The sequence below is a fragment of the Centruroides vittatus genome, unplaced genomic scaffold, assembly GCF_030686945.1.
Source record: "Centruroides vittatus isolate TY-2023 unplaced genomic scaffold, ASM3068694v2 scaffold_149, whole genome shotgun sequence".
Lineage (NCBI taxonomy): Eukaryota > Metazoa > Arthropoda > Arachnida > Scorpiones > Buthidae > Centruroides > Centruroides vittatus.
Genome location: NW_027122681.1, coordinates 171,121 through 189,271, shown reverse-complemented (window position 1 = coordinate 189,271; position 18,151 = coordinate 171,121). Strand labels below are relative to the sequence as shown.

The 18,151-nt window shown below is 35.6% G+C and overlaps 1 protein-coding gene and 1 non-coding gene across 2 annotated transcripts; one reads left to right on the top strand and one right to left on the bottom strand.

Annotated features, from left to right (window-relative positions):
- Positions 1–64: 64 nt before the first annotated feature.
- Positions 65–7,779, top strand: LOC136987182 (enoyl-[acyl-carrier-protein] reductase, mitochondrial). Its single transcript, XM_067284873.1, has 4 exons — positions 65–370; positions 4,398–4,508; positions 4,919–5,193; positions 7,292–7,779. The coding sequence occupies exons 1-4, from the start codon at positions 77–79 to the stop codon at positions 7,704–7,706; spliced, it is 1,095 nt and encodes a 364-aa protein (XP_067140974.1). The 5' UTR covers positions 65–76; the 3' UTR covers positions 7,707–7,779.
- A 1,146-nt stretch (positions 7,780–8,925) lies between these two features.
- On the bottom strand, positions 8,926–8,998 carry TRNAF-GAA (transfer RNA phenylalanine (anticodon GAA)). Its single transcript has one exon. It is a non-coding gene; the product is annotated as a tRNA-Phe (tRNA).
- Between the last annotated feature and the right edge of the window lie 9,153 nt (positions 8,999–18,151).

Sequence of the window (18,151 nt, the reverse complement as noted above, 5' to 3'; positions counted from 1 at the left end):
ACGTTTCTTTTTAAATACGTAAAACAGAAGATATTTTGCTGCTATATTTCGTCGACAGGTGTCGCTTTCGGTAAACATGGCACACGTGAGTTTGGTCGAGGTAACGTTGAGGTCGGTACGTTGGCATTCTCCACTGCGATTCTGTAGGAGGATGATGTCGGCGTTAGTCTATAGGGAATACGGCGAGCCTTTGAAGGTTATCAAGAAGGAAGAGCAGAGCCTTAAGAAGCTCGAAGGTAACGAGGTTCTGATTAAGATGCTGGCTGCTCCTATAAACCCGGCCGATATTAATATGATTCAGGGAACTTACGCGCTGAAACCCACGTTTCCGGCAATCGGAGGTAACGAAGGAGTCGGGGAAGTAGTGGAGGTATTAACATTTGCATGTATTTGATTAAGGATTTTTGTCTAATTATAAATACCTACAGCAAAAAGACATGTTTTTAATGTAAAAATAATGTAAACATGGACCTTTGTTGTGTCCACCGATTACTTTTGCAGGTACAAATACCCTATTTGTGATGCCCGCGTAGAAACGGATGAAACGTGTCCGACGGGAGCGTCGGCGCCGTGCGGTCTGTGGGAACGAGTTTCACAGCGGGCCGACCACACATTATTGGGAGACACATGAATGTCAACAAATATACAGGTTTATTCGGTTGTCACAATGCGATGTCGTTGATCTGCCCCGGAGGAAGGCCTTTTGTCGGAAACTACCTCGTAGTTCGACATTACTGACATGAGGAAAACCCAGAAAACTCGCGTGGCCGGGTACGAACGCACCGCCGACTACCGGTATTTGGCGGTTTCGTTTGTTCGGCCGCCAGTGGGCAAATATAGTCAAAGCTTGTTCTACTAGGAAAGAAATTTGATAATCTTAGCACTTGTGTTTCTTCTATGAAAATTGTATACGTGCTATATCTACACCAGAGAACAGTACAGTTTCACGTATCTAAAAGCCTTTTACCGGTGCACGTATCATCACTCTAAACCAATTAGTTACGAACGTTTTTGAACCTTAACAGTGATGATATGCGCACCGGTAAAAGGCTTTTAGATACACAAAACTATATTGTATACGTGCGTGCGTGTCTTAGAAATAGTAGGGATTTGTCGTATATTTGGGTCTTAGCTTGTACAAAAATAATATCCAAATCCAAAAACTAAAGTCATGCGTGCATTTTAGGTATGTTGTTTGTGAATATTGTGGCGTCACTTTCATGTAAATTTTGTCTGTGTTTGGGTTGTTGACGTTCACAAAAATGTTTGAATGCAAATGCAAGTAGTGAATCCCTAACATATTCGAACCAGACTACCACGAAAAATCCTCAAGAATCTGACCGGATCCAAGTCGGGATTGTTTGCAGAAACAGAATGCCCTTTCTTGGCCGTCTAGCCATTATAATTGGCATTTGTTTACTCTTATTACATTTGATTAGTGATAGTGTACTTTAGAAGGCAAAGAATTCTGCCAGGTCATACGATTGTCGCATAACTAGAAAAAGAGGTGTAGAAGAATGTACTGTCTACTATATTGTTAAAGTCGGCATCTTAATTTGATATTGGCTTATCCTTTGTCGATAACTGCTTTTTCTTGTTACAGGAAGGAAACCTGCTACTACCTAAACACAGTTTCTTGTTACTGAGTTAATTTTAATAACTCGTTATGTTACTAATTACATCGTTAATCTCATATCTATTTAGTTATATTAATTTTAAGTTTACAAAGGTTATAACAACAGGAAAAAAGCAATCTCCATTTTAAACTTAAATAACTATAAATACTATTAAATAGATAGAAAATTGAGGGGAAAGATCAGCTCTGAACCGGACAGACACGTTATTGGTCGAATTATCGGGGTTCCGATCTGATCTTTGTCTTTAAATGTGCTTAATTTAGAATCAAACTGTACAAGGTCACCTTATCAGAATATCCTAAGAATAATCCAGCAGTTGACTTAGTTTATTTATATTTGTTAAAATTATTGAAATGATTAACCTTATTTATTGATTTAGCCATATGTTAAAGGTTAAGAATTAGTGTTTTTCAACAAATGGAAATTGAACTATTCTTGTATACTACAGTGGAGTCCTTTACAGCACAGGTGATAAGATGTGTGTTATAGGAAATTGTGTTATCGAGACATGCATTATCAGACAATTTCATGCAAGTTTAAATCTAGGTTTAGAAGTTAAAGAAGAAAACGTGTACCTCTGGAAGACAAAAATCAGAAAACGGTAAAAGGCATAATTTTGATGGTAGAGACAAGTATAATAAAAACATTGTAAATGCTAATAACGTGTAAAATCATCATTAAGTATAACCATATTCAAGATACGACATATGACTTCCCTTTATCTCTCCACCCGCTCACTTTTAACCACTAAAATTTAACAGCACCAATCCCCCTAATATGCAAACCTGCCTGCAAAATTTCGGACATTTTTGACGAGTTAAGCTTCAAAACGGGTGAACGAACCTGTAAAAATCTTGGGGGGTGATTCTTTGACTAATTGCAATATTTTCCCTCTGTTATATATAACATCCAGGAAGAAAAAAAAAATGAAAGTGCATAGTTAATTGTAATGTTTTACGGACGGTAGAAACCAATTTACATAACAGATAAGAAAATGTCGGCTACCCGGACAAGATTATAATATACTATTCAATTAATAATTATAGAGGAAGACGAAGTATTGTTAGTTCTTGACATCGACTTCCATTGTCGAGAAAGAAAGCTGTCATTGCAGTAAAAAGATGGAAACTAGAAATACGAATAACGTACACATAAATTTTGAAATGTGTTCCAACATTATCTTCTTATCCAATAACATTTCGTAACTAACGCAGTGATGATGTATGTGACAGTAAGAGGTACAGTTCTAGATTAAATATAATTGTTTTATTATTATTATTTTTTTTTTCTGTCCAATTTAGATGGTCGGATGTATACTGTAGGCAGCGAAGCAGCTAGTATTGTCTATTGTGTTTGTCCTGCATTACATAACTAAACATTAAAGTGGCTTTTCTGATTTTTGAATATAGATAAAACTATTTTGTGTGTGTAAAATATTTCATACAGTTCTATCAGAATTTAACTATTTGCTTATTTTATTATTCGATTTAGTTTATCATCCAAAAACATATTTTTTAATCACTTTAAACTTCATTTTTACATAATATTTATTATCAGATAAGATCATAAGATAAAAATTATCATGTAGTACTAAGTTCAATTTAGAAACTTCTCGAAATCTATCATTTATTCGTATTATTTTACGAATAAAAAGTAAATTCGTGTAAACGTTTATTTAAGATTCTTTTTTGAATGTCTTAAAGAAATGCTTATACGAATGTCGGCATATAAAATTATTCATTTGCCGAATACCTTCAAGGTCTAGTGAATGTGAATTGAGTAACCTTGAATACAGAAGAGTCCGATTAAAAAATTGAAATGCTTATAGAAATATTATTGAAAACAATTTTATGATTGAATAAAAAAAAAATATGATTGTTTATTACATCAATCCTTTCTACTCTATGATTACTATGAAGACCCTTATAACAGGCCCATTAGAGGTTTTGATAGCTAGCAATATAGTAACCAGATGACGCGGGGTAAGATCAGACTCATCTAGGCCAGAAGTTGCACGAAAATTACCGAGGATTCTATCGGGACTCGAACTCGGGTCTCTCGGGCTAGTGTGTCGATTCCTTAACTGCCTTGACCGCCCTGTTGTCTACACAAACGTTTAGAAATTCAAACCTTGCCAACTTATCTACAAAGATATAACACTTTTTTAACTCTACAGATAAGTTAGCAGGATTTCCTCGAGTGTTTGTGCCTCCGGGCTAGTTTATACCATGCGACTGTTGCTGACATTTTTCTGCCCGACACCTCGGTGCCTCATCTGAACAAATTTGTAACCTTGGTTTGACATTGTTGTGATTAATCTTGTTTTATCAAACCAATCATTTAATAATGCAACGACAAGATTAATCACATGTTAGATCGTGTTCTCGCCATCCTTGAAAGAAACAAATGCTCTTGCACGCAAGTTATATTCTATTGCAGTGTATAAGCGTGAATTGCGACTGAACCTTGTCTGTGTTTTTGGGTAAAACAAAATGTCCGCGGTAGTCGTGCTGTATAAACCTGCCTTTAAGATTACGTGGAAATCTCTTTTTAATAGAAAGCTAGCGTTTGTTCCTTTTGACGGCAATTTATGTATAAGACTCCAAAGATAAACCAGCAAGGCTCAAAATTACTCGGGTTTTAAATCTCTGGAAAATATACTTTTAAGTAATACATAAACTTTATAATCACTTATAAAATTATAGCATAAGATTCATTATATTTTTCAAAATATTCCAATAAAATTTTTGTCGTAAATAGGTTGGTTCCAACGTAAAGAATTTAAAAGTAGGATCGTGGATAATACCTTCCTTACCCGGTTGGGGCACATGGAGAACGCATGGAGTATGCGTAGAAACGGGATGTATAGAGGTGAGTATTAATTATGCGAATTTTACGACTAATTAATCCTTATAATTTTAATTTAATATAATTGAACGTTCTTTAATGTGTAGTAAACATGTTTAACGTGAATATCTTGGTCTGTTCTGAAAGTTTTTCTAAATTATCAGTTTTCTAATCTAAAACGAAGTCTTGAAATGTATGATTTATAAACAACACTAATGCACTCGTTAAAAACGTATTGCTTATCCTGAATATCCTGTTGCTCAAGGTTTTCCTCGAATATACTTGAGACCTTGAAAAAATCTCTACTTGTTGTTTAAGACAATTTGATTATGTTTTGATTCTTCAAATTAATATATTTGCAGCATAATTGCTGTGATGTAAAGCTTTAAAATTGTTTTTTAGTAGATTAATTCTTACGATTTTTTTTTCTTTAGGTCGACAATAAAATTCCGTTAATCGGTGCTGCCACTATGGCCGTCAATCCCTGCACGGCGTACAGAATGTTAAAAGATTTCGAGGATTTAAAACCGGGAGATTGGGTCATACAGAACGGTGGCAACAGCGGCGTCGGCCAGGCCGTCATACAGATTGCTAAACAGCAACGAATACACACCATTAATGTAGTCAGACAACGTCCAAACTTTAACGAAGTGAAGGAATATCTGACCTCTCTAGGTGCCGATTTCGTTTTTAACGAGGAAGAAGTAAGGTAAGTTTAAATTTAATACATTGCCAAAGAAGTTAATTGTCTATTTAACATTTAATAAACTGTTTATTAAAGTAACCGGTATGTAAATGAGAAACTCATTTGTTATTAAATCGTCAAGAAAGTTATTGTAAAGTTTTCCTGCTTTTTAATTTGAACCTTTTATTGACGTCAAGGCCATTGTTGAATTATCGTAACAGATAATTTATTTTATCTGTGTTTCAACAATTGATAAAGAATTTTTTGACATTTTTCTTGTTGCAATTGGTTAATTCATATATACATTCGATAAAGGAAAGTCGGAGTTCGTGTTCATTATTTGTACTTACATTTTCACTTGACATAACACTTTTTGATATGGAGTATATCCATAATAAATGCTATTTGACTTGTTTTTGATAACGTGAATATGATTTTTATCAGTTAAAATTTAACATAAAATGTTAAACACAAATAAAACACTTTTAATAAACATATAAACTGAATCTGACCTACAACTACAAACAGTATCGCCAGTATTTAATCAAGCCATAATGTATCTAATCGTGTAGTATCTTTATAATTAATTAGACATAATATGGCTTGGTTAAATTCCATCAACACTGTTTAGTTTAATTTAATATTATAAGCATCTTTGGAGTTCTGAAGTTGTAATGGTGTAAGGCAATTGAAGATCGACAACACCCTTTTTGTACAAATATATCAGGATGGTCAGACCTTGTCCCAATAGGAACCATATGCTGTGTATCAGAAATACAACAGAGCCTTGTTTCATATTGGAATGATATTTTATATATAACCTATACACATTATATGTGTATACAGAGGAAACACACCAAAGTCAGACACTTATCACTAAGTAAAAAGGTAGGAGCTGCAATAAGGGTATAGAAGAGCATCGGGCGGCTCGCAATAATGGATATACTGTAAGCTAATATTGTATGATGAATGGTCTAACATCTTAAATTGAAACCAAAGACCATTCATTAAAGTATTGACAAGGATATATCTGGGCATGTCTAAGATCTAAGAGCCTAGGTGGCCCATGTCTAAGATTTGCTGTTTTTAAACTTCATCCTCAAATGCACCATTCGCCAACAGATTTAAAAATTTTACATTGGAATGAATTAAATATACATTTGTAAAATAATTTTGTGGTTACACAATTAAAAATTCATATAAAGTAATAAACTGTCCCAAGAACAGCACAAAATTGGGTAGACAAAGACCATTTTTATATAAATGATAAAGGTTCCTCCGACCTTCATTTGTGTCTACTGCAAGAGTGGCGTAGCTAATCTGCCGGATACGCATGTTTATATATTCACAGTTTTTAAATTATTTTGTCAGTCATACAATTAAAAATGAGAAAACTTTCTATAAAATCTGTCTTGTACAAAACAAAGTCACATAAGCTACAAGAAGAGGTTTGGAGTTTTTGCTTCATTCATGTTAAAGTGAAATAACAATGTGATTATAAAAAAGATCTGCAGTAGTACTTCAAGGGAATACTGTTATATACTCTCACATCTTGGTGAAGTAATGCCATAGATTTGATAGAAGAATATGTTTAAAAATAAACAAATAATCGACACACACCGGAGAAATATACAAATAATCCTTCAATAAAACCTCTAACCGGCATGGGGTGTGATTAAATTGTGTACACTAACGTTTTCGTTAGTGTACACAAGCTACGTTCCTCAAGTTACGTGTAACATCCTCAAGCTACGTTCTTTGTAACGATCCATGTTATAATGGATCATTACAAAGAACGGATAACGGATCTGTTGTATTAAAGCTCTCTCTGCCTGAGGCACGACTATTTTTTAAAATTGAATTCTATGGATATTCTGCTCACACGTTCAAAGAATAGAACAAATTTCCTTCCCGAATCTTGCCTCAAGTCTCAGTTTTTTGTCTTTTGGGATGGGAAAGAATTTTACTTCCTTGACAAGGTAACAAAGCTTGCAATCATTTTAAATATACTACAATAAACCACATTTTCTTATTAAATTGAAAATTTAAGCACTAAATATAATTAAGTAATTAAATTACGTACGAAATTACAAAGTTAAAATAATTTTCTTGTGAATTTCAGGTCGGCTTCGATGAAAGACTTTTTCAAATCTATTCCCAAACCCAAATTGGCACTGAACTGCGTCGGCGGGAAGAGTGCCACCGACATCATGAGGCATTTGGCGGATAAAGGCACCATAGTGACTTACGGAGGAATGTCCAAGGAACCGGTCACGGTTCCCACCAGCGTGCTAATTTTCAAAGACATAAAAGTCGTGGGATACTGGATGTCGCGTTGGACTAAAGAAAATGCCGAAAGCGAAGAACGCAAGGCCATGTATAAATATATCTGCGATCTTTTAAAAGACGAACGTCTGAAGGCTCCGAACTGTAAACTGGTACCCTACGACAACTTTGCAGAAGGCATCGGTGCTGCCATGCAACCTTACGTCAGTCATAAGCAGATTCTAATAATGGACGAAAGTACAAGAATATAATGCGAGGGTAAATTTTAGTTTGAGAATTTTTACTTTAATCCAGCACCGAAACTACGAAAATGAATAGAATATAATGTAAAATTTTTGTTACCAGAAATTAAGAACAATAACCTCTACATTGTTTTTATAACACTCTGAGAACAGATATAATAATAGTAATAAACATACAGTTAAATCAAGATTAAATTAATTTCAATACTTTATGTAAGCAAAATTAATAAAAATATTTTAAGAACAAACCTTTTACTTGTTAATCGAACGAAAAAAATGATAGTCGTGTAAAATATTTTATCCGGAGAGCATATCGGCAGAAGTGTAATTGCAAAATACATTATCACAATTGTTATATTTTAATCAGACGGGTATCTATTTATGGAATTTTGATTGTAGAAATAGTTCAGATTTCATACAGTATTATCTGATACCCATATTCCAGCAGTAAGTCAGTCCATGCTCTAAGAATCCAATCTGATTTTGATTTGGAACCTAAAACACTCCGTACGTCGTTACCCCATTGTAACCTGCTAAATTATAGATCTAGCCAAATCTATGGAGGATATAAAAATGACCCTCGGTACCTATTATTTGAAGTGATTAAAAAAGTGCTAAATTCTACAAAAAATCTTTCTATCTCTGCCTTGTGAGCACATTTCACCTTTTAAATCATATTCATTGTGAGTTCTTTATCAAACCTTGTTCTACTCTGAGAACTTTTTTAAATCATGCCCATTCAGCCATAATGGCATGATTTAACCTCTACCTAGTTCTCTCTGTAATGGAAGCAACCGAGCGGTGATGGACAGGGTCTAACGTATGTCCAGGACAGAATACTCGTGAAAAATTTCTAGAATTGCTTGTCCGGATTCGAACCTGGGTTCTCCAGACATTATAAGGGATCCAAGTTTTGATTCCTGGTCGGCTCGGATTTTTTTCAAGAGCGAATTGACTTAAAGAGGATGAAATACCAAGTTGTTCTAAGTATTCAGGGCAGGTCGGTCGTTCCTCGTAGTGTTAAAATGATTTTTAAACGCTGTATCAAGAAAGCTTTAGTGATCGTGGGCTTATATAAACCATTTCAAAAACAAGCGAAACGGAGCCAAGGACGAGGGGGGAAATGTATTATCGATTTCATCCTCGATCATACTAACGTAAGGGAAGTTAATGTGTTTACTAATCACGATTTAATATGATGAATGAAAGGAAAAAAAATTAAACCATTTGCCGAAACCCGGGATCGAACCAGGGACCTTTAGATCTTCAGTCTAACGCTCTCCCAACTGAGCTATTTCGGCTGCGATGTTTGAAACCATAATAACTGTATATGTAACGTCTTACAACGGTTAATTACGGGGAGTGAATTTGTCGAACCGGATGTTAAGCGTGAAACGTGTTTAATCTTAAAAATCCAACAAGGAGTTGCACAACTTTCCCGGCAAAAAATTATGCGCGGCATCATCTGTTACGAGATTTATTTTAAAAACTTTTTATATTATTAATGCCAAAAAATGTTAAAATATTGGGTGCCATTGGGTAGCAAAGATTTCATTATAAGGCCGTCTTTGGGCGGAAAGGGGGAAAAAACAAACTTCGGGAAGAAATAAATTAGGAATGAATAAGATAAACGTTGCCCGACCTGCAGGACTGGCAACACTAGGTAAGCTAACAAGTACAGTATTGTATGTACATTGGCTGCTGACTGTACATACTCCGTGGGTTGTCTGTTGGAAAAAATTCATACAATTCACTTAAAAATCGACTTTGTAATTTGCATAATGCCAAAACTGTAGGTCCGACATATCTGGAAGGATTCTCCCAAAAATTTCCCGGGATTTTTCGACCCGTCCGGATTCGATCGCGGGTCCTCCACAGCGTCGAGCTGCCACTTTAATGGCCCGGCCATCCGATTATTCGTTTCCGAAGGGTCAATCGCTTATTCTGCAGTTCGGACTTCCTTCTTTCAAAAATAATTTATTTAATAAGTTTTTTTGGCACTCAAACACACACACACACACAAATTGTGCTACTTATTTAACAAGTTTCAAAATTTTTCGCGTCACACCGGTTGAAAATCCCTGGTATACGGCAACTTGGGAGAGATTCCACCGTATTGTAAACAAATGTGTATAAAGAGATCTGATTACTGTATTATAATTTTAATATTTTTACCATTTAACACTGCATAACTTAGCCTATATGGCTCTTGTGCCAGAAAACATTAAACGATCAACCAAGCAACCTTAAAGAAAAACCAGAAAACTCCGCGTGAAAGAAAAACCCTTCCAGTAGAGGCGCGATTAAGACATGTAAGTGATCGCGCTTCTACTGGAATTAATAGAGAGTTTTTAGCTCAAAACGTGACAAAATTGTGTCCTATTGTTCAATAACACCCGTCCGCACACTACTCACATCACACAAGAGTGGGAAGTTTGGAAAATTATCGCACAGCCCGGAAAACTCCACGTTGGTCAGGAGCGAACCCGCGACTAGTGTTCGGTGGTTTTATCCACTCGGTCACTGGCGAGTCTATTTTTTTTTAATGAAAAAAATTAAAGTTTAGGCACCTTTGTCTGAAGCTCTGTTCGAGTCACCCCGCTGCACCCACTCCAGACTATATGTAGCCGACTTTTCCAAGTGAATTTAAATATGGCACAACTTAGTAAAGGACTTAAATCTTTCATTATATACTGACACTTTGGAACGGGATTATTCCGAGAAATGGTACTAATCACGAAAATACTTTCCATTCCAGCGTACAAAGGAAGCAATTACTGAAAACGAAATACCTTCCAGATGACCTTCTTACTAAATAAATGAGGAAGTTTATCTCGAGATTTCACAAATTGAAAGAAAATGAATATATTTTAATACACGTATACTAAACTATATTAACAAATTACTCTTTGTCACTGTAATTCCGAAATCGTTTGAAATGCCCTCTTATTTCAAACTTGACGGGCTTACGGAATATTGCGAAACGATACTTCGTCGCTCGTTTAGTTTATATGAAATCGTATCGTTTCCTGTTTACAATTGTATCTTCGCCATTCTAAACACAAGTAGTGACAGATGATACTTAAAATAAGCAAACTTGTTATAGTTCTCGTCCTCCTTTTGCACGTATCAGCAAGAATGGGTGAAATTACAGGATTACACATATAGTTAAATCTCACGAGAAAAACCAACACGATTCGTAGTGTCTGCTTCAATTTTTGCCTAATAACTCGTGCGTTTACAGGTCTGGGACCACATAAATATACTTCTTTCGATATTTGGTGTTGGTCGACCCCAAAATTCAATAATAGCTAGACTTGTACAGTGTTAAATACCGCACCGTTAATTTTATAAACTTGTGTAAGAAAGAACTCCGCAACATTTACATTTACATTTACCAAAGGATTGGAAGGCCTCCACCAATAGGTATAGCCTTGGAAAGAGAAATATGAAGAGTTATAGAAGTTAGAAGAATGACAGGAAAGTGTGAAATATGAGCCTACAATGTGCCACCCGAAAGCCAATTGTATAACATCAATAAATACAAATTACAAACATATAGTTGTGTACAGAATGACTGCCTCTACAACTTGAGGCATTAGGAGCCCCATAACGGCTAACTTGTCTTGGTGCTCAACACACAAAACCCGTATGAACAGCTCCTTGAGGGGGGAACAGACAAAGCCTTCCATGGTTTAGGAGGTAACATAATAAAATAAAACAAAACAAATTAATACAGTTGCGTGTGTACACAAGACAAGGCCTCCATGGCTTCGGAGGTAACATAATAAAATAAAACTCCGCAACAACTAAACACTGGCAATAGGTTGTATGGCCATCGAGAGTTTGGGGCCTGGGAAGAGCGGATCTCTATAATCATTGTTGTATCAGTGGCGTAGCGAGGGGAGCAAGGGGGTGTATCATGCACCGGGCGCCACTCGCAGAGGGGCGCCCAAATGGTCTCCAAGACAAACTATATGTGTTTGTGGAAGGGAAAGGGAGCGCCAGTTATGTTCGCTAAGCCACTGTGTTGTATCCCTCCTCGGCAGATCGCCCACGAAGAACTGAACATCAGAAATCGATATAAAAGTCCAGCAACGAGTTGCTTAACTTTCCCGGCAACATTTAGTGATGCCACCTTTTATCATATTTTATTTAAATTTTGGTGATTAAATGTCGAGGGGATGTCAATATTAACACCTTGTTTTGAAATCGATATTTCAAATGTAAAATATGTTTCGTAAGAAAATATTTGCATTAAGGATCGTTAATTAAAAAAGTGTTAATTCATTATATCCGGTTCAGAAATAAAGACACTCATATCTGCTAGCAACTTGCTGAAAAAGTATGTGTCCTGTATTTTCCCGACGTCCTACATTTTGGAGCGAAGAGTCCTCTTTTTCATCTGTGGCATCTGGCCACCCGTAGCCTATATCGCAAGAAATTATTTCTAGATTCTGGAGACCACCTGAAGATTTCAAACATTCAAACAGTGGATATCTCAGCAACGTCTCTTAGATATCCGTAATGGATATTCGGATATCCTATAAATATTGTTAAATCCGAATGTTATCCTTCGGATGTCCGTCGGCCGTACAGATATCCCAGTATTGGATTGGTTTTATTCCTACACGGCAACGCGACAATGGGCGATCTGCAGAGAGAGATTCCTCCCGGGAGGATTTTTCTATAGAAAGGTGGCCCTTATTTGGGTGTTACTGACATGAAGAAAATCCGGAAAACTCCATGTGGCCGGTCCTTTGCCTCCTAAAGACAAACAACCCGCGACCGACTGTCACTGTACAGTGTACAGTAGTTTTACACACTCGGCCGATGGTGGACCCCAGTACTGGATTACTTGTGGCTTTCTAATGGCCATTTTACCGATGTATATTCTTTTGGTTAACAATACGGACGTCCTGTTCAAAGCCTGTTCAAAGTACAACATTATGATAATGGTAGGGAAAAGAATAAGTGCATTTTATTTTAAATTTTTCTCTTGTTTTAACGTAATTACTTTATAAACGTTGGTTCCGTTTAATGCACATGTCCCGGAATTCCTGCATCGTAGCTCGAAAAGCGTTGACAAAAAACAATCATCGGGCCAACAATGAATGTATTTTGTTTATTAAGTGTTTTATTTCATTTTTTATCTTGATTGTTTACTAATAAATCATTTTTTCTTTACCAGCTATTGTAATACATACCTATTTGTTTGTTGTTGTTTGTACACAGTAATGCGACACGTGGGCGATCTGCCTCCCGGGAGGGAAACCTGCCACTATTTAAATGTTACAAATGTGAAAAAAAACCCTAAAAACTCCAGTGACCGGCCCTTTGCTCAGGCACGAACCCGCAATTTGAGTGTATCCGATATAAATCGATTGATCCGTGCACTCCCGCGGGTCAATCGATTTATATTGGAGGTCGAGGAGTATAAGTTAGAAAGAATCTGGCGAATTAAAACTAGTTTAAGAAAGGAACTGACCTGCAGGAAGGGTGGGAACTTCCTAGTTTATATAATACAATGCTCTATCTTATAATACTCGAATATAAGTCCTAATAAATGTCGGTTACTGACTTGGCCTACTTTCCTACTTTCACGTATCCAAGGACACTAAAAGCGCGTATGGGATTGGATTGGTGGAAGAAGGCGACGAACTCTTAGGCGATCTGCCAAAGAGAAATATACCTCACGGGAGGACTTTCTATAGGAAACTCGCCCGTAATTGGGTGTTAGACACGTAAATAAATTTCGAAAACTCCAAGTCGCTAATCCACTGGTCAGGCGCGGTTTCGCACCCATCGGTGCTTAAATGGTTTTGGCCACTGGTAGGTAACGTCCACGTTTGTCCATCGAACTTTTAAAAGTATACATTTAAATAAGTAATCATATCGAAAATACTAATTGTTAGATTAGAAAACACTAAATTTTTTAGAACCCACTAATGACAGAATGGATAACATCACCGAACACCTGTATTCGGTCGCGGGTTCGTAGCTATCCGCGTGGAGTTTTCCGGGTTTTCTTCACGTTAGTGATACCAAAATAGGGGTCCTCTCAGTTTTTTACATTACGGAAGAATGTAACAATAACTAACACAACTTATTTCATTGTAAATTTCTAGTGTTTTTGAAATATTAAAAGATAAACAGTGAAAGATACGGGAGCTATTGTTAGACGTTCGTGTATTAATTAACGCTTTATACTTTCAGGGCAGGTGGTTTTAAACCAGATTAAAGCGAAAGTGCGGATATCTAGTCGAGTGAACAACGAGAGGAAACCAAACGCTTCAGCAGACATTTTAATAATTGTCGCTATTCAATGCCGTCATTAACTTACCTGAATCATACTAACGGGGAAAGTTGTTTTTATTTTTATATTTGGAGTGAATCATACGTGCAAAGGACAACATCCTTTAAATTGTTCCTCTCTTTAAAATGGGGAGAGAGAATTTTAATGGAAATTCTAAAATATTTTTAAAAATTGTAAACAAGTGACAGATTTTATTCCCCTTGTTTACATTATAAATGGGTCGTATCTGTTGAAGTAATAAAATCTTTTTCTTTTTACAATTACGCCAGAGAAACACGAGATAAATTCTAAATCTATAGTTTTTGGTGCTCTTATTATAGGATTTTTACGTGAAGATGTTAGGCATTATTCACTCAAATGAGCATTTAGAGTTAGGTATACAAATTTATTCGGTAACGTTACGCAACACATGGGAAATCTGCCGAGGGAGAGGATGGCCCCTATTTAGGTGTTATTAACGTGGAGAAAACCCGGAAAATTTCACGTGGCATGCCCGTTGGCCAGGCGCGAACCCGCCACTGACTACACTGTTGGGTTATTTTTATCCACTCGGCACCGGTGGGCGTGTACAAATACACATTTGGGCATTAGGTATTCAAGGAATTGAGCTTTCAAAACAGCATATTTAACTCTTTCCGCCCTGCGGCACTAAGAGAGTCGTTTTTCAATACCTATCGTGAATTTGGCCAGGCCCACAAAGAAGGCAGCGGGGACGTAGTCCAACATACCCGTGACTGACCACCCATGAAAAATTCCTCCGAAATTGCTCACCCGGATTCGATCCCGGATCTCAAATGGACATTTAGGCATTAAGCATTAAAAAGTATTAATACCTAAATGCCTATTTAAATTAATTTTTTTTTTTAGCTAAAAATTACAATTTCTATTACTTTTCTAACTTCACAATATATGTTTGTCTCCATTACAAAAAAAAAATAATAATTACAACAATTTTTAACCAGAAATCATAATGTAAGCGCCTCTAGCGACAATTTCAAGCGAATTGTAAAATCATACACGATTGCCACGTGACAAAAAATGACGACAATAAAGCCATTATTCCGGAAAAAAATAAATAAAAGAGAAATTCTAAGAATGAAAGAAAAATGAATGCTCTTTATTCTAACTTTCAGAATAGAAATGAGCTTTACTTAAATAATAAAAAAAATTGTAAATGCTAATTTTTTAAGTCCGATCCCACTGGAAGTACGACACGTGATCCTTTCTATCTCCTCACCCCCTCGAACTTTAACCACCAAAATTTAATACCTTAAAACCTGATAATACAGAAACCCCCATGCAAAATTTCAGAAATTTTCGACAAAGGACACAGGAATTATTAAGCTTGAAAATAAATTTCTTGAATAATAAATAAATTAATTAATTAATAAATTAATTATTTATTAAATTAATTAATTAATTTATTTATTATTCAAGAAATTTATTTTCAAGCTTAATAAATAATGTTATTTTAAATTTCTGAATTTATTATTTATTATGGATTAATAATAATATTTATAAATTTATTATTTATTAATTTTATTAATTAATTTTATTAATTTATTTATTTATAAATTTATAATTAAATTTATAAATTAATTAATTATATTTATTATTAAATTAATAATTAAATTAATTAATTATATTTATTTATTAATTAATTAATAAATAAATAATTTCTTGAATAATAAATTTCTCAGCGAACATTAAGGTGTTTGTTTAAGTTTTTTGTATATTGAAAGTGGGTGAACAAAATCGCGCACCCCCAAACATCCATACATACAGAACAAAACTTAGACCCTAAAGAGCATCCTAAACACTTCACAGAAGCATTATAACACTTTATTGACGTATTGTTTCGGGACATTTATACATAAGATAATGTATTTATTAATACGCTATATTTTAATAAATAAAAGAAGAAAGCACACACACACCACACACACATATATACAAAACACTATTTCGTAGCTCGTAAATCAAATTATTATAGATATTTACTTTAAAATTTCAATGAAAAAGCTACCACGTGATGTCACAATAAACACGCAACGGCACGTGACGCCAGACACAGGCCTATTGTCTGCTAATCTAAAGAAGTAACATGGCGATAGAAGAGCGAATCATTAAGAAACCGTGTCAGATGGAACCGAATCATTATTTTAAATCTTTCATCCTGCAAGCTCGGAATGAGTGAGATTGCGCCATTGATCCTACGAAAGCTCACTTCCGTATAAACTCTAGCTTTTCTAAGAAAGTAAGGAAGCAAAATCCTTTCGTTTTACATTGTTATCATAGCTTTGTTAATATAGGCGACATTTTTTACTATCACTTTCGAATGGAAACTGGATCTGACACAGAAAACGAAGTGGGGAAACTGTCGGCATATTGCACTGGGTAGCGAAATTTAGTGTAACTAGACATGTGCTACACTACATTTCGCTGTGATGATGTGTTACACAAAATGCTCGTGACATTTAAACCCGAGCACCGGAGATGACGTGTAAAAATCGCTTCCCCCAACATTTTTACACCTTTTGCATTCGATGCACCTTAAAACGTCGATAAATGCAAAAAAATGGAAGGTGTGTGTGTGGGGGAAAGCACGACTTTGTTCACCCACTTCAAAGCTTAGTAATTCCTTACCTTCTTTCGAAAATTCCCGAAATTTTGTGGGGAGGTTTGGGTATTAGGGGGGACGTTTTTATGAAAATTGGACCGTTGGTTCGGAAGATATGGCCACCTCCCGAACCAATCGAAAGACTTTAATTGTAGTAATTATCAGGGATGAGAACAAAAACAAATGGGGGAAGTCCAGCCTTTTTTAAATGCCAATGCGTGCAGGCGAGTAACACAGGCTAAAACTATTGTCAGATCGACGATCACAGGTTCGAGTTCCTTTATTTATTAACATTGTTGTATGATTTACAGGAAATTTATATATAGGTCTTATATATATTATGTATTAATAATTACAATAAGATACATAGTGAGGTGTATAAACAGAGAGATGTACTGTACACTACATAAATGGATTTTATTTAGATAAAGTATAATGTTAATTAGATAAATCTATTTATACACCCCTCACGGTTAGTATATAAATTTTAATTATATACTAAATATAAATATTATACACGAAATGGAATTAATTAAAGTCATTAGTCGTTGGGCCGATTCGAGTCAGGGGGATTTTCGAATCACGTGTAAGAGGAGAAGAGAAAAATCGACCAATAATTAACGAGAACGATGTCACTCTTACCGACGAACGGCTTCCCGGAACTGACGTCACAAAAAAATCCCCACAAATCTCTCACGAGCGTGTAAAAGTACAGAAGAGCTGGCCGGGAGAGTATCATTCACCTTGACATGGTAAGTCTCTTTATAGCGCATTCGTATTCCGCTTATATCGAGCTAATTTTTAAGTATGCGATGGTACGAAACGTTGTCTAAAGTAGTGTTTTGTATTATTATTATTATTTTAGGGTCAAACTTTAAGTTTCTCTGTTCAAACTTCTGTAAAAATATATTTTAAATGTTTACTAAACACTATATTATACCCCCCAATTATGAGTTGTAGCTTGAGAGAAAGTTTACTTTCTTTTTAAATTTTAACCTTATACTGGGATAGAAATTTAGGGATTTGTTTCTTTCCGGAGTCCTTTTATTCGGAGGATTAACTGAATAAAAAATGTCTCCACTTGGGTTCAAGGGCGTCCAATGGTTGGGCAAACGAGTCATTTGCCCTCACCAGGATCAGTTCTTCTAATCGAGGGTCAGGGGGTTTAGAAGTTGGAACGTTATAATTAATTCTCTAAGCAGTGATAAAAATTTCTATCAGCTGCCTCAGTCAGTAATACGATTGATTACGTGATATAAGCTATTGTCATTCTGGTTTAAGTAATTGTGATAGTGGGAGTATATACGCGGCTGCAACTTTTCCAGGGGTGATCAAAGAGATATACCTAGCTGCAACTTTCCTAGGGATGATCAAAGGGATATACCTAGCTGCAACTTTTCCAGGGTTGATTAAAGGGATATACCTAGCTGCAACTTTTCGAGGGTTGATTAAAGGGATATACCTAGCTGCAACTTTTCCAGGGTTGATTAAAGGGATATACCTAGCTGCAACTTTTCG